Source organism: Manis javanica, chromosome 9 (assembly GCF_040802235.1).
Source record: "Manis javanica isolate MJ-LG chromosome 9, MJ_LKY, whole genome shotgun sequence".
Lineage (NCBI taxonomy): Eukaryota > Metazoa > Chordata > Mammalia > Pholidota > Manidae > Manis > Manis javanica.
Window position 1 is genome coordinate 208,190 of NC_133164.1, and position 22,316 is coordinate 230,505.

The 22,316-nt window shown below is 56.6% G+C and overlaps 1 protein-coding gene across 5 annotated transcripts in view; it reads left to right on the plus strand.

Moving 5' to 3' along the window:
• RASA3 (RAS p21 protein activator 3) overlaps window positions 1-22,316 on the plus strand; it is a 91,892-nt gene that overhangs the window by 41,551 nt on the left and 28,025 nt on the right. For 3 of the 5 annotated variants that reach the window (XM_037024869.2, XM_017665056.3, XM_017665058.3), the window contains exons 3-5: window positions 1,523-1,626; window positions 10,680-10,774; window positions 16,869-16,945. In XM_037024869.2, the coding sequence (XP_036880764.1) occupies window positions 1,523-1,626; window positions 10,680-10,774; window positions 16,869-16,945 (276 nt within the window). The remainder of the gene's footprint in view (window positions 1-1,522; window positions 1,627-10,679; window positions 10,775-16,868; window positions 16,946-22,316) is intronic. The other 2 variants (XM_073212290.1, XM_073212291.1) reach the window with 2 other exon arrangements.

A 22,316-nucleotide genomic window follows, 5' to 3' on the forward strand; every position in this document is an offset into this window, starting at 1 on the left:
CAACCCAGGACACCCTCCAAGCTCAAGGTCCTCGCCTGAATCCCATCTGCCCAGGCCCTGTGGCCGCACGAGATGACACAGTCCCAGGCCCCAGGGATTAGGGCCTGGGCATCTTTGGTGGGATGCTGTTCTGCTGACACCAGCCCAGGTCCACTGCCTCTGCTCGTGAGCACGTGCAGCTGAACTGCCGGCTGCCTCAGTTTCCCCACCGTCTGGGGGGTGGGGCTCATAACAGACCCTGCATGTTGTGTACACCAGCTGGAGCTGCCCACTGGAGCAGGGCTTTGGGGAGGCGGTTCTTGGGGCAGCACCCAGAACAGAGCACCCTGTCTAGGCTGGCCTCTTAAGGGTGCTGGGGAGGCTGGGAGGTGGCAGGTGTGGGGGCAGCAGGGCCTCTGGGTGCCGTAAAGTCATTTTAAAGCTCATAGTTGAATGCCTCTTCATAAATTTGCAGTGTGTCACTGTCACAGTCCAGTTAGTGGACTGCTTCCCTCACAGGCCTGCCCCCAGTAGCCACTGTGGGCAGCCGCCTTCCTGACGGCCCAGATGGAGGGTGAGCTCTGGGGCCCTCTTTCCTCCTGCAAGTTGCCACTGGTTGTCTGTCTGCATCTGATGGTGATTTTGGCTGTTCACCCTGGGCTCATGTGGCTGTGAAACTGCCAACATTTACGAGTATGTTTCAGCCCTTGCTTAACTACGCTGGGCCTTAGCCACCCGTGTGCGTGGACACGGAATTGGCAGGCCCTGAGGGCCCTGTAGGTGTGCCCAAGTCACTCTCCATTCTAGGGCAGCTGGGGCAGGTCTCCATGTGTTCCTGGGGCTTCCGTGAACCTGCGCTTGCAGCCCCTGCCAGAGCAGCCAGGGGCATGCTCAGTGGTGGGGCCCCCGGGTCTCTGCCCCTTGGTCTGGCTTTGCAGTCTGTTTTGCCACCATCTCTGGTGATGCACACATGAGCCGCGGGCCGGTGGAGAAGGTCAGTGGTGTTGTTGGGGGGCCTCTCCCTGGCAGGAGGTACAGACGGCCACCAGTCTGGATTTTGCCCTGAGTTCTGGAGAAAGAGGAGTGCTGGGTCTAACTTTTATACTGAAGCCTGCCACCAGCTGCCCCAGGCCTTCAGGACGGCATAGCAGTCGGTCCCAGTGCGCCTTGCTGACCTGGACACAGATGCTAGATGTAATTCTGCTAATGCCACCACTGGTGTCAAGCTCCCCATTCCCTGGGCTGGTGCTGGCCAGGTCCACAGTGTCTTCATTTGATGGGACATGCCCCTGGGACCAGTGCTGGGGCTGCACCTGCCAGGGGTTTGCAGCCTGCCTACTGCTGGGTCCATTCCCATCCCAGGATGGATCTGCAATGTCATGTCTCATGAGTGCAATGCAGAGTAGCATGTTCAAGATGAGGTCACACACATGTGCCCAGGATCAGCGCTTGGTCTATGGACCTCACTGCAAGGCTGTGCGGCTGTGGATGAAGGGCCACCACCCAACAGACACTAATGGTGCCCCTCTGTTTATCTGTGCAGCCCCTTCTATGGAGAAGACTTCCACTGCGAAATTCCTCGGAGCTTTCGCCACCTGTCGTTTTACATTTTTGATAGAGATGTTTTCCGGAGGGACTCCATCATAGGTGGGTACTCCGCGGGTATTTCTGTCACTCTGCCTCTGCTGAATGAGCCATCCTCCTGGCAGAAGTGGGGCATCTCTTCCAGGCACGCTTGTCTGAGAGTCCAGCAGCCTTTTTAGCCTGACCCCCAAGGCTGGGACAGGCCTCCTGACCCCCGAGGCTGGGACGGGCCTCCTGGCCCCCATCAGTGTGGAGGAACTTCACAGACTCCCACGGGAGGCACGAGAACAAGCTGGCAAAGGTTTCAGAGCTGCCCTTCACAGTGAGGGGACGGTGACCCTCAGCACGTCCCCACATAACCTCCAAGGACTTCTCTGAGGGGCTGGTGTGCAGAGGAGCTCTCCCCACGCTCTGGGGCCCCACCCTCTCCTTTGTTCTGGGGCTGTGGTAAGTCCTGTGCATGCCAGGGGGCCCGATTCCCCAGGGTGACATGGAGCCCCACACTGTCACTGAGCCCCTCATGTGATTCTTGAAGTCATACGGAAACTAACACCCATGGCATGCTTCCTAGCCACTGCCCGCCCGCCCCCACACCCAGCCACCACCTCCACCCACCAGCCACCATCTACTGCCCCCCAGCCACCATGTCGGCCTCCAGCCTTCATCCTGTCTCTTGACCATCAGCTTGGTCCACCATTTTCCAGCCCCACCTATGTCCCACCCCCTGAAATATGTTTGATGCAACCCTGTAACCCAGGAGTTATTCTGGACCCCCTACCCCATTTAGATCTGCCCCAGCCCCTGACATCCACCCCTTTCCTGGAGCAAGCCACATGATTGTGCATCACGTTCTGACCTGGAGCTGAACACCAGATCCCCTGGGCGGGTGGCTCTGTGCACAGTCCGCAGGGTGGCAGTGCCAGCCTGAGGGGGTGGCCCTCGGAGCTACTTCCGCAAGGGAGTGCCGTCCACTTCCGCCAAAGGCTCCTTCCTGCTGCGCCGCCTGGTGCGAGCCCCCTGGGACGCTAACCCCCTTTGTCTTCCCTGCTGGCAGAGGTGCCTGGGTGGTGGGTTCCATTCGACAGGTGACAAGGAAGTTGAATTCAAACTCCAAAGTGTGAGGGCAGCTTGGGCGCTGATGAGGAGGGCTCACCTCTGGCGTGCAGATCGGAGTTTTGCACTCTTAAGAGGCAGATGCTGATTCACAGGTCTGGGGCCGGGTGTGGGAGCTGCATCTCCAGCAAATAACGCCCTTGAACACTGCTATGATCTAAGTGGAGAGGAACAGAGTCTGTTAGGAGATACTCGGGTGCAGATCACATAGGAGCCCAGAGAATTCACACCTGACTTGTGTTAAGGGGGAGCTGTGATCTGGGCTTCCCAGCAGAACCCTATCTCAGGATCACAGCTGACGAAGGTTCTGTAGTTGGCTGTGTGTACGTTCTGGGTCTTGTGGGTCCCTCTGGGCCTGGAATTCAGATTGGAGCACAGCACCCCACCACCAGGCCCTGAGGGCTCCTTTGCTGTCAGGGTAAGGCCCAAACCCTTAGCCTGGCTGTGGTGCCCTTCACAGCTGCTCCTGCTGAGGGATTCCTCCCTCAGCACCCCCACCGTCAACCTGCAGTGTGGGCCTACAGCCGCCTGTCACCGGCTGGGTGCACAAGGTCTGTTCAGGAGGAGAGGAAGATGCCGTCTCACCCGAGGGCACTGTGTCTGTGCGGTCCCAGTGCGCTCAGCTGGGGCTGAGCCTGGACGTCAGTATGAGTCAGAGTGGCTCCAATTACCCAGGAGTGAAGAGGGACTTTTACTCCTCAGAGGTGCATGAGAACCTTTTTGGTAATCCTAAGGAAAAAGAAATTAAAAGGTATTTTGCACATTTTAATGAGAGAAACTGATAGAGTTGGTTCTGGGATTATTTCCCTTCAAAATAATCAAATAAGGTGTTCATCAATCATTCTGTTTAATGTACTTGCCATTTTTAAAGGTAACCAGCAAAATCATGGTTCAGCACTTCTCTGTGGCTTTAAAGACATGGTGTGTTGGTGTGGTTGCACTGAGGGGCTCACCCCACCATTTTCACAGCTGTGGAAATCAGTGGCTGTCTGGATTCCATGAATAATTTGAAGTTATGACTAGTAATTCTGTTGTTACCAGGATGAGAAACCAGGTTGTGTCATGGAAATGAGTGCAGTATCACCAGCTTCTCGCGGTCCCGTGTCAGATCCAGCGCCTCCTGTGCCCAGAGAAGCCCACCCTCACCTGGGGGCTTCCTGCTGCAGCCGTGGGTGTGACCTCAGGTTCCAGTCCAGGAGTGGGACACGCCGCACTGGGGGTGCAGCTGGACATGGGCAGCATGGAGTAAATGGAGGACTGTGGAAGGGGTTGCAGTGACCAGGTGCAGGGAGAGCTGACCTCACTCTCCTCTGATCCAGTGTCCCCGCTGGTCCCACTGGTCAGGTGTAGGCAAGAAGGGCACAGAGTGGACAGAGGGCAGATGGGTGTCCCGTGCAGGAGGCGCAGCTCGGACAGGACTCCCCTTATGCTTTGGGTGTCGTGGACCCACAGATACCAGCACAGAGGAATCTGTTCCAGAGGCAAGGCCTTCACACATAGGTGTCGAGGTGGTGGATGGCCTAGAAGCTGCTTTTGGGGCTCCCAGAGCCCAGGAGATGTCCTTGGCTTGGATGAGGCCACTGGACTTGCTAGGGCCCCGTGGCTTCCCTTTGAGTGGTGACTGTACCCACCAGGGCCCTGTGTGCAGGTCCAGTGCTCAGATCAGCATTTGTGGTATTGATAGGCAAAGGGGGTAGTTGGCGTCCATCTAACGGGTGCTCCTGGGCTGGTGGGGTTCTGTTAAGTGGCCAGCTGCGTGGGCGGCTCCAGGACTTACTAGCCTCACCTGCAACTCGGGCCAGCCCTCGCTCCCAGCAACGCGGCTTCCAGCTAGGTCTGGGCTGCTGGGCTTCTGGGCTGTGGGGAGGAGCCTGGGCATCTCTCCTTGCACCTCTGGCCCTGGCAGTGCCCCGTCTGGGCCCTCCCTGACTTCGTCGTCCTCTGGGTCTGCTCTTCCCACCACCTCCCACTGTCCTCCAGCCGCAGCTGGCAGGGGCTTCCTGTAGACTAGCTATCACAGGGCAGAGGGGTGAAGTGACGTGGTGCAGCTGTGTTATCCACACCACGACGGAGGTCCATTTACAGCAGTTGGATAGGCATCCGTCCTGCATCCCCAGGCCTGGCAACCACAGATCTGGCATCTATTTCTACAGGGCTACATTTTTCAGAATGCCACAGAAATGAAACCACAATGTGGGCGGCAGCATCAGGCCTCCCCGACTCAGCAGGCCCCCTCCTGAGCATCCCGTGACCCTGCACCATCACTTCCTGTTCAGGGTGTTGGCGTTGTTTCCAGATTGTGAATAAAGCTGTTGTAGACGTTGTTGTGCAGGACTTTGTTTTTATTTCTTTTGGAAATAAGTAGCAGTGAGACTGCTGGGGCACACCCTCTATGTTAAAGGGCATCAGAATCCGCCCTAAATCTGCCGCTTTGCCACGAGGATTAGCCTGAGCTGAAGGCAGTTGAGAAGTGCAGTCGCCGCAGCCCGAGGTGGCGTAGAGGGGCCTGCACGGCAGGCTGAGCAGCCCTCCTCCTCCCCCTCCCCCTCTGCTCCCCTTGCTCAGTCACTTTTCCCTTTGCCTCCCCCTGAGAGTGCGTTGTGCCGACTGGGGTGCCTCAGAATCGCAGCCCCCGGCACCCCTTGGGCGCTCGCTGAGGCCCTGTGTGATGGACATTACTGAACTCATGTCTTTCCGCTGGTTGCAGAGCCCCAGGGACCCTAAACAGCAGACGGAGCAGGGTTTTCCCACCGCCTACATTTCCCTTTGTTGGGAGCCACCCCTCCTGGAGCGAGAGTCGAGCTGCTTCAGCACCTGCGTCTCTGCTTTGACTCAACTGGGCGTTGCTATTCCAGCTCCTGTGCAGCCCCCTCCTGCAGGTCTCAGTGCATTTTCAGTTTCTCGCAGTGTGTGGCTTGCCTTTTCATTTCCCTACCATTGTCTTTTGAAGAGCAGAAGTTTTTGATTTTGATGAAGTCTTGTTTACCAAGTCTTTTATTTTATGGTTCAGATTTTTGGTGTTGTGTCTAAGATAGCTTTGCCCACCCTGGGGATGTAAGATTTTCTTCCATTGTTCCTTCTAGAAAGCTTATAGTTTTAGTTCCTACATTTGGATCTGTGTCAAGAACATGTTACCTATGGCACAAAGTAAAATGAACAGGCGGGTCCTCGCGCACAGCCAGTGGCACAGTGACATTTGCTCAAAGCTGTCCTCTCCCACTGAGTTATCTTGGTACCTTTTAGAAGGTGAACTGACTTAATAGGTGTGGACCTATTTCTGGCTTCCCTCCTGTGTCCCGCCGGTCTGTCCCTTGCCTCACACCAACACCCTGGTGGGATTCCTGTAGCTTCAGAGCAAGCCTTAAGTCAGTGGTGTGACTCCCCAGTGTTCTCTCCTTGACTTGCTTTCTATACTAGCTCCTTCGAATGGTCACTTACGTTTTGGAATCAGCTCCCCAGGTTCTAAAATGGTCTGTAAACCAGCTTGGGGCAGAGTTAACGTCCTACACGTGAGTCTCTGGACCCCAGACAGGGCCGCGCTGTGTGCTTGGGTCTGAGTTTTCCTGCAGTGTTTTGTGATGTGTCTCAGCATACTCATCCTGTACGTGTGTGTGTGTGTGTATTTGTATCCTAGTATGTTCATGTTTTCCATGGAGTGGACAGATTTCTCAGGTAATAGAGCAGAAGCACAAGCATCGTTTTGTGAATGGCTCTGTTAGGTTTTCTTGAATTCTAGTTTTTGTAGTTGTTGCTTGTTTGTACAATTATGGTTGGTTTTCACATATTGACTTGTGGTCTTGCTGAACACACCTGTTCTACTAGCTTTTCTTGTAGGTCTTCTGTAGATTCTGTGAGTAAATACATTCATCTCCCTTTTCTAGTCTATGAGCCCATGTGTCTTTTCCTTGCCTCCATGCACCAGGATGAACAGACACCTCTGCCCTTCTGGTCTTGGGGAAGCACTTGGCTGTCCTGCACCAGGTCTGACCACAGCTGGCCTTCCACAGGCCTTGTCAGGTCCCTCTGCCTTCCCTGCACCCTCAGCCACTGGGCCTGGCTCCCCAGTCACGTGCCTGAACTTCCTGGCATGCTTCTCCCTACTGAGCAGACCCAGACAGGTGCAGCACCCCTCAGAGCAAGTAACGCCAGGTTTTTAACAGTGAAGAGGCAGGTGACACCTCTGTCCTAGTGAGAAAGTGGAGCCCAGAGTGGTTTGGTAACCTTTGATGTCTCTCAGAGTTTGTGACAACTTCTTGGACTATAGCACATTACAGACATTAAGTGGACATTGTGGCTTGTGGGTCACGCATTCTCTCAGAACAGCATTTAGAAGCTCTGATGCACAGGTTTTAAAGAGGGCACATTCCTATATTCTTGAGTGTGATCGATATCTGGGAGGACAGACTGGAAGCTGGGGGCAGAGGTGACCCTGAGTCAGTAGACAGACAGGGAGAGACTTACTCTTGGCTGTATTTTATATCTTTTTGCATGTTTCAAATTTTGTACTATGTTTCCATATTACCTACTTAAAATTAATTATGAACTTCCAAAAATAAAGAGTGACAGTGATGTGTGAGTTGTAGGATTCACATGAGCATGAAATATGAGACTCTTTCCAATAAAACCCATAAAAACATTGCAGTTACTTAAAATGTCAAACTGCAAACATAGTCTTCTGAACAGCTGAGCTAATCATGAAATCTGAAAATTTCTTTATCCTTTCTCAGTAAAATATATTGCCCATTTCAGTTCCGAGATGTGTTTGTTTCATTTGGCTTTATTCTTGTGAGATTCAAGATCTATTCCTACTGTGGGAAAAGGAAAGAATCTTGCAGGGGCCAAGCAGAGAGAAGGGGAGGCTTCTCTGGAGCCCATTCCGCCTGGAGACGGGCTCTGGAGAGCGCTTGCAAGTGGGGCCCCCCATCTGGACCTCAGCAGGGGGGCTCCAGGGAGGCCTCATGACTTGGTGCCAGCCGGAGGAAGCCCCACGTGGCCCACAGCTTGGACTCCTCTCTGCATCTCCGTGCAGCCTGCGCCTGCTGCATGCTTTCTGTATCTGCCTCTCCCGCCTCAGCCTCCTCCCTTCTGCCCTCTCCCACCTGCTGACTGTGTGTGGAGGCTGGGCCGGGTCTGGCTCCGGACAGCTCTGCGTGGGGACAGCTGAACCAGGCGACATGGGTGATGGGTTGACCCTTCAGCGGCTGGGTGTGTGGCGTCCACTTCATGGGGGGTGGACATCCTACTCTGTGGAGTTCACCAGCCTTGAACCCTTGCACCCTGGCTGTCTGGTGGCGTGGGAAGCTGAGGTACAGTCACCGTCCCCTTGAGAACACGGCATGTTGCAAAAATGCTGAAATGACGAGACGCCCAGCCAACAGGAGGTGGGCTGTGGGCAGGTGGCAGTAAGTTGTGCCCACTGCCTTGGTGCCTCGGCCCGTGGCACCTGGGACAGCCGTCTGTGTTTGCTTTGCCTCCAGACTTGCCATGTGTGCCCCGGGGGCAGGCTCATGGGGTCAGGAGTCCAGAGCAGGGACAGGCCGACCGAGTCCGCAGAACAAGGTCGAAGACCCAAGGAGGGATCTGGCTCTGCTCTCCACGGTTCTCCGGCTGGGCCTGTGAATCTGTTAACCTGACAAAAGACAGGTTAATAAGGAGCAACAGTTTATTGACACAGGCAGTGCCCCCCAGCGGGAGAGACCTCAGTGACGAGCACCTGTGAGGGTGCTTGAGACTCTGGCTTGTGTGGCGTCTTAGGGAAGGAACCTGTCTTCAGAGATGGACAAGACCAAAGAAAGAGATTTAGGCTTCCAAGGGCAGCAGACTGAGGGAAGGTACATATATGGGGGCCGGGTGGGCCTAAGTTTGTGCAGGAGCATCGTGGGGCTGGTTCTCCGTCTCATCACCATCACTTGCCAGGGGAGAGGTCCTGGCTGCCCTCACTTCTCAGGAGTTCCAGCTCATAGTCAGATGAGGGAGCTCTGGGGAGGCTTTTCCTGCACCTGTTGATGCTCAGTTGCCTCCGGCTCAGACAGTCCTCGTGCCCAAGTGGCACATGTTAGGGTGGCCTATGCTGAACTCCCAGACCAGACAGCAGCTAAGCGCCATCACCTTTACCAGAATGGGCTGGATCCTCAGTGAGGCCTCGTGTGAGCCTTTGGGAGCAGAACAGGGTCCAAGCTCCATGGGGAGGCACCTAAGATGGGGTGGCGTTGCAGGGGGACCTCACAGGGTGAAGACATTTAGGGAAGAAGAAATGATGGAGAAAAATGAAGCAAAGCCATGATGTGGAGGAGCACGGCTGGAGCCCTGGGGGGCCACATCCTGGCCAGGGTCGTCTGTGACCGGCCCCTCTGGGGTCACACCAGATGGAGTGAGGAGGACTGGCGGGTAGAATGCTCGAGACATCGCAGATAGCTGGAGACAGAGTCAGGCCTCGCGGTGAGGCTGCTGGACTGCAAGCTGCTCAGGCAGGAGCCCGCGGGGTTTTTGAGGACTGTCTGAACGAAGGAGAGGCCTTCCTTTGAGGACACCTGCAGGTGTGTTGACAGCATCTGTGTCAGACTGGCAGCCTCGGGTGTGGTGAGCAGGTGGCCAGGGAGTGTCCATAGCAGTCAGACCTGCAGCAGATGGCACGGTGGGGAAATGGACTCAGAGGGGACCCAGAACCCTTGGAAATTGAACCACCACCCTAAATTAGACTGTGTGTGTGTCCCAGGGTTACAGAAAGAGTGCATTTGAACTTAAAACACTACCACATCATTTCTATTTTTTAATGATTTTAATATGTGAGCATCATGTGCATACATGTGCATCGCATGTGTATCATGTATGAATGGGGTGCTCGTGTGGCTGGGGCACCCAACTCTGGGTGGTTCCAGTGCTTGGAGGCCCCTGAGGTAGGGGGGCAAGGCTGGGACAGGGGAGCAGCTCGGTGCGCCTGTGTCCTCCTGCGCTGTGGTGGGCACCTCTGCCCAAGTGCCTCTTGGGATGAATAAGGAGATGCCCAATGGTATGTGCACTAAGTCTTGCAAGCCCACTCCAGATGATGTATAATACACAATCCTATTTATGTAAGTATTTCATTGAAATTCTAGTCCAAAGTACCAAGTCTGTACAAGGGACATAAAACTATTTGTACGAGATGTCCTTAAACTTTTGGGGCTGCAGAGGCTCGCTGAGCACCCTGTGAACATGAGGATTCTCACCCCCACAACTCAGACTCTGGGATGGGACCTGGGAAACTCTCCTGGTGTTTCAATGAAGGTGGCACTTTGACACACTGAGTCATAGACCCAGGTTGGGGATGGGAGGCAGCAGCTCCTTCTGACTGCATCTGTAGTTTCTGTGGTTGCTGGGAGCCCACCTGAGTGCACACGTTGTTGTCACAACCATGGATGGGCTTGGCACACACATGTGTGCACAGCGCTGTATAAGTTAAATACACACACATGCACCCTGTACAAGCTGACATGTACATGTGCACACACATGTGCACACCTTGTATAAACTGACTACACAGCATGTGCACACGCACATACGTGTTCTGAGCGGTGGTCTATACGAGCACACACACACGTTTCCATGAAATCCTCATCAAAGCCCGCAAAGCAAACATGGCCCTGCCCCTACTTTGCAGTGCGAATGACAAGGCAGGTGGTGTCTCCCACCTGCACGGCCCCTTCGCACTTCTCCGCCCATCTGACCTTACCCCCAGGTCCTGAACAGGTCCCTGAGCAGATGCCACTTTCTTAAATGTGGGAAATGCTCCTCCCTAGCCCCCACCCCACTAGACCACCCAGGGTACCAGGCATGGAGTGGAAGTGCCCAAGAAAGACGGCCTTGTCCAGCCATGGCGGGATTCCCTCGGAGCAGGCGGCTGCATGTCCCAGGAGTGGTGTGGGGCATGCTCTGCCCCAGCTGGGGCACGACATGTATGGGCCTCGGGGAGGCAGCATGGCGGTTGGTGTCCCTCTCATCACTGATTGTCCTCTGCATTGTTTCAGGGAAGGTGGCCATTCAGAAGGAAGACTTGCAGAAGTACCACAACAGGGACACCTGGTTCCAGCTGCAGCATGTGGACGCTGACTCGGAAGTGCAGGTGAGACTCGGCAGAGCCTGCAGGGTGCAGGGGGCTCTGGGAGACAGGCAGCGGTTAAGGAAGCAGGCAGGGGCGTGGGTCCTGAGTGGGAGGATGGTGTCCCCCTTCGGCAGTGAACGAGGCTTGTCGGCTTTGTTTCTTCTTGGGTCATTATCACACTTCGTCATGCATGATTGAGGCAGACTTAAAAATATAAAACTCCGAAGGACAGTAATTACACATAACTGAAGGTAAAGACAAAATATGGGAAGAAGTAGAGCCGTGGAGGACAGGGCGCATAGGCCTTGCATGGGGGAAGGTGCCATACACCCAGCCAAGAACGATGTAGAGCTGAAGGGGCAGTGGCCGCTCCCAGCAGGACCGTGCTGAGTCCTGGGGGCTCAGCCCGGCTCCCCGTGCAGTGCGCTGATGGGACTCCCACCCCCTTGTCCTGGGAAGGAGCTGCCATCTGCCCCAGGCCTGGGCTTTCTTCCTCTCTCAGGGAAGCCTGTGGGGCTCTAGTCCCCAGCCCTCCCTGGTAAGGCTGCTCCTGACATGCCTGCAGGGGCTGTTCCCCATGCTGGGTGTCCAGGCCACCAGGGGACACCTGCCAGAAGTGGCCTTTACCTCCTCTTCTTTCGCAACCCGGGCACCTGTGGCTTCAGGGCAAGCCTGCTGCCGAAGCCGTGGTGGTGTCTGGACGCTACGACCGGGAGCCACAACCAGACAGTACAGTGGCCCCAGTGCCAAGTCGCTCAGGAGTTTTCATCGGCCATGCTGGGAGCCAAGGCTTGGACAACGCGGGTGGGTGACGCAGAGGCAGGCCTGGCTCGGCACAGGGCCAGTCCACTGGTGACAGCCGGACGGTGCCTGACATGTCTGGGGGTGTCCAGACAGAATGCCCAGAAGTGGTGCTGTGAGGACCCCAGGGCTCCTGGCCCAGCGTCAGAGGCCTAGCTGCCCTCCGAGTCCTCACGCTGCCTCTTGGAGGCTGTGGGGCTCACAGCCCCCTGGTGGCCACTGGGACTGAGCCACAAACTTTGACACAGAGGCAGCCAGAGCGAGCGGTTGAGGAGCTGAGCCAAGGAAAGGCATCATAAAGGTGCCTCACTTAGTTAATCCCAACCGAGGGTCCCAAGTGCTGCAGAAATTGGAAGACACAGTAACACTGCAGGACTAATACAGTACCTGACGTCAAAGAGCTGGGCTCCAAGCATAAAGGTGCACGTTCACACCAGGAATACAGTGGCCATGCGCTCCTGCTCAGGTGTCCAGAAACCTGGTCTTCAGAAAGGTTTCAGAAGCCACGTCTATGCAATGGTGCTTTACAACTGAAGCCATTTCTCCTTTATTCTGGAATAACACAGCCTGTGGCCCCGTGATCAGAAGCTCTGTAAGCAGGCTGCAGATGTGTGACTTACACATTCCTCACACACATATCTCACCAGTGCTGCATGTATGTGTGAGTGCGAGGGTGTGTGCATGTGTGTATATGCATGTGTGTGCAGCTTACCGTGTGTGGACACAGTGTGCATGTTTGTGTAGCTACCACCACAGTTAAACCATGGACCATGTAAACACAGGTTTGTGCGTTAATTGTATGGCCATGTGGGGCATTCGGGCTGTTTCATAACTGATGTCCTTGTGTGCCTGTGGACTGGTGCTTGTCCTGCTGAGACAGTTCCTGTCCCATCTGAGGTGGGTACAGATGCTCAATGGGCCCGTTTCCTGGGCATTTGTGTGACTAGTGGTTCATGGGTGCCCTGCTTCCCCTGGGGCAGGGAGGAGATGCCTGCTGAGCACCTGGGGCTCCTTGGAGGCCCCCCATGAGGTGGGGGCGTAGAGATCCCAATGTTGGGAGCTGCCTCCCTGGATTCTAGATGGCCTTTAGAAGTGCTGTGAGGATCTTTTCATGTTGAAATGTCACATATATGGTGTTTAGAAGGCAGAGGGTAGCATATGGTTTCTTGAATCCGTCTGCTATAATTCACAGTGAAAGGTGTGTTTCAGAGTCACAGAAATGGAGGAGAAAGGTGATTTTTAAAATTGCTTGCTTCCTTCTGGAATTGATGTTTTTAAATGTCTCTGGTAAACCGCCTCATTGAAAGAACTAGTCCCTCCGTCCCGTCCCCCTCGGAGTGAGGCGGTGGCCGGGGCGGGCCTGACACCTGCACTCACAGCTGCGTTGGGCGGGCCCCTTCCCCTGGCCCCTGCGGCCTCACCCCTGTCCCAGTGCTGGGGCCGCCCCTGGTGCCCCCTGCGTGCAGCGCGTGGAGCGTGGAGTGCGGCTGTGCCTTGTCTCTGATGCCGGAGGACTTCTGTCCTCTCTGTCCTTAGCCTGACCAGAGGTGTATTCATTGATTTCATCTTTTCAAAACCACCTTTTGGCTTGGTAGGGTTCTCAGTTGATTTCTGTTTTCAGTTCCATTGGTTTCTGCTCTCTTACTTCTTTTCATCTGCTTGCTTTGGACTTAATTTGCTTGTCTTTTTCTAGTTTCCCAAGTGGAGGCTTAGATTACAAATGATCAATTTTAGATATTTCTGCTTCTCTAACATACACTTTCACTGCTCTAAATTTCCATCTAAACACTGCTTTTGCTGCATCTCACGTTTTGATGTCTCATTTTCATTTTCATTTAAGAGAAAAAATAAATTCGAAATAGTTCTAGTTTCTCTTGAGAGATTTCCTCACTGACCTATTTGTTATTTGGAAGTGTGTTCTTTAATCTCCAGATATTTTGGGATTTACAGCTGTCTTTCTGTAAGTGATTGTATTGGTTTCCACTGTGGGCCAAGAGCAGGCATTGTATGGTTTCTGTCCTTCCAGACTTGTTTGTGTGTCCGCTGGGTGGCCCAGGGTTCGCAGGGCTCATCAGTCTTGGTGAGGTTCCAGGTGCAGGGCCGTGTTCTCGTGCGCTGTTACAGGTGGCACTTAGATCTGCTGCGTTGGTGACGCTGGTCGGTCCCCACGGGCTTTTCGAAACTTCTTGGATTCATTATTCACTTCAAATAAAAGTGGGAACAAACTGTCAAATCAGTGTTTTTAATGCTCTGTCCTAAGGTTTTTCTTCTTACAGACCAATGCCTGAGTCTTAGCACATCTGTCAGGGCTATTAGTTAACCTGCACAGTTCAGCTGGACCATCTGTGGGGCAGGCCTGCCAGGTGGGTCCTGGGAGCTGTGCAAGGCTAGGCCAGCTTCCCTGCCTCAGCTCTGCAGGGATGTCTGTGACTTTATCTGTCTTGGCAAGAGCTTCTGTTGGGGGTAAAACAAGCCTGGGGGGCCAGTTTCTCCAAGGGAGGCATGGAACTTATGTGGCTGAACCAGCATAAGCTCAGACAGGCATGTCCAGGTCAGATGCTCCATGAGCAGACGCCAGCTGGGCAGAGCCTGAGCCTAGAAAACCCACACTTCCTGCCTGACCGCAGGTGGAGGGTGTGGCCCTCTGCCCCTGGGCGTTGGTGTTTGCGGCTGGGTTGTTTGTGTGGGAGGTGGTGTGTCTCCCACACCAGGAGAGGTGCTGCCGGGCTATGGGGCGGACATGAACTCTCAGAGGCAGATGCACTGAGCTCACTTCTGGGGGACATCCTCTCGGCCATGCACGTATCCTCTCCCAAATCACCAGCAAGCAGTCTGATGCCAAGTAGCTGACAGTATCTGTGCCTCGTAAAGGAAGCATTTGCCCCTCATGAGGAAACCCCAGCGGGCATGGGGGTCCGCCTGGTGGACGTGCTCGCCCTCTTCTGGGAGAACAGGAACAGGGAGTGAGCTGCTGCTCTGCTGGCTGCCCTCGCACGCTCTCCGCAATCAGAGGCACACTGAGGGTAACCGGGGATGGGGGGTCGGGTGAGCGCCGTGACCGATTTCACCAGTGCAGCCCCGAGAGGGCCTGAGGTGCAGGGGCTGCAGGCAGCCACCACACACTCCTTGGGAGCTCGTCCTGGGCCGCCTAGAGGGCCTAAGGGACATCCTAGCATGAGGATGGCAGTGCACGCACCCACCAATAATGGGGAAAGTGCTAGGCATGGCCAGTGCTCAACAAACGGGAGTCACTTCAGTGTTGGTGTCCCCGCCGGCCAGGCCGCCGTGGCACTGAGGCCCTTCCGCAGTTACCGGCCCTGAGTGTTTGCTCCTGGGCTCGGGGGCAGGTGAGCCTGCATGGCCGCTCCAGGCTGCGTCAAGAGCCTGCTGTGGACACACCTGCCAGATGCAGCAGCTCCCGGCGGAAGTCGCCTGCTTGCAGTTCTGCAGTTCCAGGCGTCCCAGGCAGCTGGTCACGCTTTTCGTAGATAATGGCTCTGCTGTGGGGACACTGGGAGCATCCAGGGCCCCACAGTGTGATGCTAGCCGGGGGCCCCACGTCCTGCCTGCCGGCAGCCCTGCCCATCCTACAGGTGAGGAAAATGCCTGAAGGCTGCACCACCCTGCCCACAGCTGGGACATGGCGTGCACGGGGGCTTTGGGGCTTCTGCCCATCTTTCAGGAAGTCGGCCCTGGCTACTGGGCAGGGAGCCCACTGCCCGCCAGTATGTCTCCCGGGTCTGTGTGAGGCGTGGTGGCCACCTAAGCTGTACCTGCAGGGACCGGGAACTGGCCTCCCACCGTGCTGCAAGCAGGCCTGGCCATGGCTTTGGGAGCAGCAGCTCGTGTCTGGGCTCCGTGGGACCTGGCTGCTTTGCTCTGATGAAGAAGGTTTCCATGTGTCACATGGGTGCACAGGGCATGCAGGGCCGCAGGGCTTGGGGCCAGTGAAGGAGGCTCTGCCGCCCCTTCTGGCCACCAGATCCCAGCTTCTTACTTATTTCTGATGAGGGGCTCGTGGTGCCCGCCCCACCTCACCTCCCTCCTCCTCAAGCTGTTGTGACAGAAACACCCCAGACGGCCTCTTTCTTAAAAAGCAGTGCTGCAGACTTCTGGTGGGATGCTTGCCGGAGGCCTGGAGTTGAAGTTCAGGATCTAGCAGGCCAAGGGCAGTGAGGCTGTTCATCCTGCTTCCTGGAGGCCTGTCCTGGGGCATGGCTAAGCAGCAGCTTGGGGAGGTGGGTCCAAAAGCCCTACGTCGTTGGCCAGGTGGTTTCTCTCAGGCCAAGCGCAGAGCCAGGGTTCTACCAGCAGATGCCCCGGGGCCCCACGCTGGGGTGGCAGGGCTGCGCATGGGGAGACACATGGTGGTGCTGGACTGCCATCCCTCAGAAGAGGAGGGTGGTGGCTCCTGCGTCCACACATGGGCCGGGGCCTCCCACTGTGTGTCTGAGCTGCTGTGGTCTAGTGGCACAGGAGGTCCGAGTGTGCAGAGGTGTCAAGCAGCCCAGCCACATTCTCCCTGCCTCACCTGCTGGGCTCCTGCGTCCGGAGTCCCTCTGAGATGGGGCAGCCTTCCAAGGGCTCCCAGCGTAGCAGGGTCCAGGAGGACCTCGGAGGTCGTCTGGCTCTGCAGCCTGCCTTTAATTAGGGTGCCTTTGCTTTTGCGGTCCTAACATGACACACTCTCACGAGCACCTGAGTGCACCCCAGTGACCACAGCGAGGTCTCAGCAGCTTGTTTTCCTTCTCTTCATGGCCCCTTCCCACTTCCACTGTGACCCCCGACCCCGATGGTGACCTGCTCATGCCCTCCCTGCGACTCCCTGCACACGCAGTCCTCCAGCTGCTGTGACCCTTTGTGAAGGTGCAACCAGAGGTGGGACCGTAGGCGGTTTCTTCCTATTACCCCAGCTACCCCTGCCCCCCGTCCTTCTAGAAGCATCGTGCGCAGTCACATCCTGCCCTCAGAGCAGGGCTGACTTCTCGGCTTGGATCCAGGCCTCACCACAGACACAGATGTGTCAGGGCGTCTGGGCAGAGGGCTGCCCAGGCCGGCCCCAGAGGCCGGGGGTTTGCATCCAGCCCGCACCCAGTAGATGAACAGCCGAGCTCGGGACACTGGGTTCTTGAGGACCTTTCCTTGCCCATTCTGACCTTTCTTCTGGAACAGTGGCCAGCTGTCATAGAGGTGGGAGCCAGACAGGCCAAGACCTCCAACTGCCGGGGCACCACGCCTGTGGGTCTCTGGGTCTGAGTGGGGAGGGTGGAAGCGCACGTCTGACCCCATGACCCTCTGTCCTTGTGCCTTGCAGGGCAAGGTGCACTTGGAGCTGAGGCTGAGTGAGGTCATCACCGACACGGGCGTCGTCTGCCACAAGCTGGCCGCGCGGTAAGACACGGGCCATGCGGCTGGTCCCTGCAGCCCCCAGGGGTGGGTGGGTTGTTTCTAAACAAACGAATCAGAATTCCCAGACTTTGCAGTTCCCTGAGATGCCATCCTTTTTAGAGGTCCTGGCACATTCTTAACGTCCTCATAAATCAGAAGCTCATCCATGCAGTAGTATGTTGTCTTTTGCAAAGAGCCAGTTTTCAGAGTAGCGTTCAGTTGAGAGGTTGGTGTCTAGCCCCTGGGATCATAAGTGAGGAAACAGTTTGGGGCTGATGGCACAGCCTCAACTCAGACCTGCAGCCCTGAAGCAAGAGCTCCTTCTACTCCAAAGTGCCTGGTGGACACATATGTGCGGAAGGTCCACAGGCTCCCTGACCCCCGTTATTCACCGTCTGATGGCTGAAGACAGCCTCTGGCCAGTTCAGGCTGCAGGGCTGTCCCCATAGAACATGTAGGAGAACAGGGTGTAGGAGCACGTGTAGGGCACAGTGTAAAGAGGGGGTTCTCTGTTACCTGAAACGGGGCCCGGCACGCATGGGAGATGGCGCATCAAGCTTTTCCCTCCATCACTCTGACTCTTCTTAAAGTGGTTGCTGTGCTATGCTGTCTGATGCTGCAGCAGTGAGGGCACAGCTGCCTGAATCACTGCTTATTTATTGGTTTATCCCTTTTTCGGAGGGAACTTAAGGTTGCTTAACAGAAGCCTTACATAGAATAAAAAAGTGTGAGTTGGTGCAGACAGAATGGACCAGGCTGGGCAGAGAATGGAGCCAGGAGGGTGAGCCCAGGGGATGTGGGCAGGGAGCCCTGTCCCAGGAGCAGCCTTGTTGAGCCCCACATCTGCCTGATGGAGGAGCAGTGATTGTTGGTACAGGGGCCACAGTACTGACCGGATGACTACCGGGGCGCCCCTGCGGAGGAGACCGAGTGAGACAACGAGGAGCCTCCTCACTGACGTCACAGCCCTCCACCTCTCCATCCCTACTGTACGCACTGTCCCCACTGTCTACTCTGCACACTGTCCCCGCCATCCACACCGTCCCCATCATCTGCACCCCTCACTGTCCACTCTGTCCCCACCACCTCCCCATCCACACTGTCCACTCCATCCCTGCCGTCCACACCATCCCCCCTGTCCCCACCATCCTAACTCTATGATGTCCACACCATCCCCCCTGTCCCCACCATCCTCACTTCCTACTGTCCACTCTGTCCCCACCGTCCCTCCATACACACTGTCCCCTCCGTCCTCGCTGTCCGCACCGTCCCCACTGCCCCTGCCGTCCATTCCATCCCCACTGTCTACCCCATTCCCACCTGTCCCTGCCATCTCTGCTGTCCACACCGTCCCCAGGGTTGCCCACATCCAGGGCAGGACGTGAGGGACCTCACTTCAGTGGGAGTCAGGCATCCTGGCCAGGTGGGTGCCCATGCTTCCCTCCATCCTGGGCTTCCTTGGAAACTTTCCCAGATCGATGGGGCTCGTCTTTGGCAGTGGTCTGTAAGCACCTGTGCCTGCCCACTCAAGCCCCCAGATGCTGAGTGGACCCTGGAGATGCCCTGCCTGGGGCCCATTGGAACTTGGTTTCTCATCTCAGCTGGTGGGGACTGTCAGGAGTCATGTGGGAAACCTGCTCATCCTCGGGCCATTCTCAGCTCCAGGAAAGAGCAGGTTTCTGGGATAGCCAATCCCAGGACCTTCCCGGCCAATGAGTGTGCTCACTGATGGGCGTGCCGGGACACCACCCTGTTTGGAGGTGGCTCCCTCTGTGTCCAGTCTTGGTCTTTCGCATTAAGGGCAGTATGTAACCTTAGAGGCTACTGCTGTCCTTGATTCATGAGGGGATCTTAAAATGCTGTGATGGAATCCAGCCTTATCAGCCACTCGCTCCTATGTCCAGCATGAAGGAGGGGGTGGGTAGCAGGGAGTCAGAAGCCAGAGGGCCTCCCTGGGCCTTGCTCTCTCTGTCTGCGGCAAGGGAATGGCAACACCTGCCCTGTTGCCCAGAGGCTCTGAGAGAGGGGAGTTGGTGGAGTTTCCATGGGGGGCTCTGTACCCCTGGACAGTAGGGGAGGAGGTTGGTCTGGGCAATAAGGGGTTTGGCCCCTAGCCCAGTGTGGTGGAGGTCACTGGAATGCAGCACTGGGGCTGCCCTGCTGGCCAGCGAACCCGGCTTGCCCCTCTCAGAACGTTGGCCAGAGCACCTGTCCCTGCTGTCAGGCCCTAGGACCCAGGGCCCACCTGGGAGAGAAGGCAGCCCCTGGAATGCTGCCCATGCGGGGGGGCAGCAGCCTGGGTAGGGCCAGAGGGAGGGGCCCGCTGCCTCTCTGGTGTTGTCTTCTGGGGTGCTTCCCACTGAGGCCTGTGGGCCTTGTCAGCTGGGGCTTCCTGGCCCTCCTGGGAGGAGATGTGACATCACAGGCTTGGAGAGGCCCACCTGCTGGCCCAGGACCCTGGACTGACACTCAGCTTTGGGCATGGAAGCCCCACCTTGATTTGCCTGCCAGGCACACCCACCGCACGTCCATCCACGCTGTGTCCGCCGTCCACGTGTGACACACCAGGACGCTGTAGCTGTGGTCCTGTGTCTCCCGCATTTGGCTGTTGTTTCTAGGAACACAAATACCTGAAGTGGAGACCGTGCGTGGGTGTGCCTGCCTGAGGGGCAGGGCCCACTATTCCCAGACTCCTGCTGCCAGCATGTGGGCCTCGGGGTGACTTGGGCTGAAGGCTGAGGGCTTGGGTTCTACTGTGAAACGTGAGCAGGCTGTGCATGTGGCCTGTTTTCTGGTTTTGCTCCTGTTAGGAGCTTTGGTTTGAAGAGAACATTTGGGTGGGAGCTGGGAGATTTCTCAGCATCCTGCTGTTTCTAGGGAGGAAGGGCCTCCCGCAGCCTGAGCCAATCCCGGGGCCCTGATGGCCTCAGGCCGCGTGGGCTGTCTGGGATCTGAGCAGATGCTGGGTCTGGACCGGGTCTCGCCAACACTGCTCCTCTAACCCAGCTCGGATCCACGCAGGAGCTCAGTCTGCTCAGACAGCGCCTTATGAAGTCTGCCCCCTCGACTCCTGTCGTTTCCTGCTCAGATGCCTGTGTAGTGTCCAGAGGGTCCACCCTGCCTTGGCCTTTATCAGGAACACCCTCCTCCAGATCGCCCTAGTATACAGCATACCCATGTACACCTGCATGCCTGCAAGGAACACGTGTGCACACACTAGGAGAGCTCTGGGCAGGGGGCCCCCACACAGTGCAGTGCAGGAGAGAGCCTGGGGTCCCGCAGGGCTTGTCCCTGGGAAGTCAGGAGTGTCTGCACCGCTGGGGGCTTGTCTCTCCCACTTCGCCTCCTGCAGATTCTGTTTTCACTAAAAGTGCCCAGTGTGGCAGGGCCGTCTTTCTGTTTTCCTTTCCCCAGAAGGAAACCCACCCACCTGCTCTGAGGGTGCCTGTCGTGGACATTGCGTGTGCAGGCATCACACGTGTGCCCTGGGGACCAGCTTCTTTTCAGGTTCATCCATGCAGCACATGTCTGAGCTCCACCCCTTCCCACGGCCGAGCGATGGCCTCGTGTGTGGCGGACACCTTGTGTTGGTCCGTCAGTGCGTGATGCACTCACGGTGGGGACTGATCCCAGTTTCTGTCAGTTGTGAGTGATGCCTGGTGGGAAGGTGGTTTCCGGACCCTCTGAGTTGCCGGGTGAGGACTGAGGGTCGTGTCTGAGTGTGAAGCTGCCAGGCTGCCTCTCCTAGAGGCCTCCCCCAAGCTTGGGGTCCCCTCTTTTTCTCGATGGGTCTGGCCAAGGACTTGGTCTTCTCAGAGGCCCCGCTTCAGTCCCGTTGATGTCCCTCTTGCTTTGTGGCCTCCGTCTCGCCGCCTCCACCCTCGGGCCCGGCATTCATTTCCTCCCTGCCTGTGCTGACTCGACTTTGCTCTTTTTCTGCTTTCTTAAAAGTTTAGGTTCTTGATTTGATACCTTTTTTTCTAGTTTAATGTGGGCATTTGTAGCTACAAATCTAATGCCACAGTAGCTTTTATATTTCGTAACTTTCTTTCTTTGAGCTAAGCTGTCTCTGCACACCTGGGACTCCCACACATTTACCTCTGAATCAGGATTAAACAGGAGACAGCAGGCACCCCAACTTCGATCAGGTGCAGAAGGCCTGGGCCCCCACCCTGGTGTCCAGAGTCAGCAAAATCTGACCTGTGGACACTGGGCCGGCTGTGACCTGCGCTGAGTGTCATTTCCATGTGTGAAATTAATGTAGTAGCATCTCCCTGGGATGTGGAAAGGAACCCACATGGTGTGTGCAGGGGGCTACCCCTGTGGCCTGGTGTCTGGGGGTAGCACCGTGCAGGCCACCTGGTGGCATCATGGGCTCAGTATGAATTAAGAGCTGGGGTGATGCGCCATGAGGAGAGGTCGCCAGGCAGAGGCCAGCCCACTGTAAGTCTCCCCTCCTTGCTGAGAAGCCCCTCATGCCCTCCCTTCTGCCAGCTGCTCCGGGGCTCACCCCGCACCACATGCTGGGAGGAGGTGGGGCTGGGGCATCCCCATGCGTGCTGTCCCCTCACTGTGGGCAGGTCAGCTTCCCAGCTACTGCAGCAAAGTGCCACAGTCTGGGTGGCTCAGTGCAGTCACTGGGGCTCTTGCAGCCTAGGGGCAGAAGTCTGCAGTCCAGCTGGGCTGCCTCCCTCTGAAGGCTCCCTGCCTTTCTCTCCCACCTTTTGGGGCTCGTGGCCATGTCCCTTCACCCTCTGCCTTACCTTCACATGGCTCATCCTGTCTGTGAAATGTCCCTCCTGTAAGGACACTTGTCATTGACACCCTAAACCCAGGAGGACCTCCTCCTCTCAAGAGCCTGAACCTGATTGCGTCTGGGAAGACCCTTTTTCAAATCAGGTGGAATTCACAGGCTCCAGAACTGGGACAAGGACACATCTTCAGGGCCACCCAGCCTGCCGCAGTGGGTTCCCCGCCCAGCCGCTGAGCCCTCCTGGGCTCCCCTCACCCGTCCCCTGGCCCTGATGGCCTCTGTGGGGCCCCAGGCAGGGCTGAGCCCTTCTCAGGGCTCACCTCTCCCCACCCCAGCTCACCCCTCCCCACCCCAGCTCACCCCCAGCTGCCAGGCCTGCCCTCCCCTGCTGGCCTGAAGATGGAGGTGGGGCCTCATCCACCTGCCCTGAGTCCTTGAAAGTCCTTCCCCAAAGTTGTGCACCCCATGGCCCAGCCCTGGAGCCCGTGCCCTCACCCGCCCTCCCTGGTGACAGGGTTATCCTGGCACAGGACAGACACACCTCCCCTCACCTGCCTGGATCGGTGAGTGGAGGCTGCTAGCCGGGGGCCTAAGAGCAGGAGTTGTTCACAGAATGAGTCA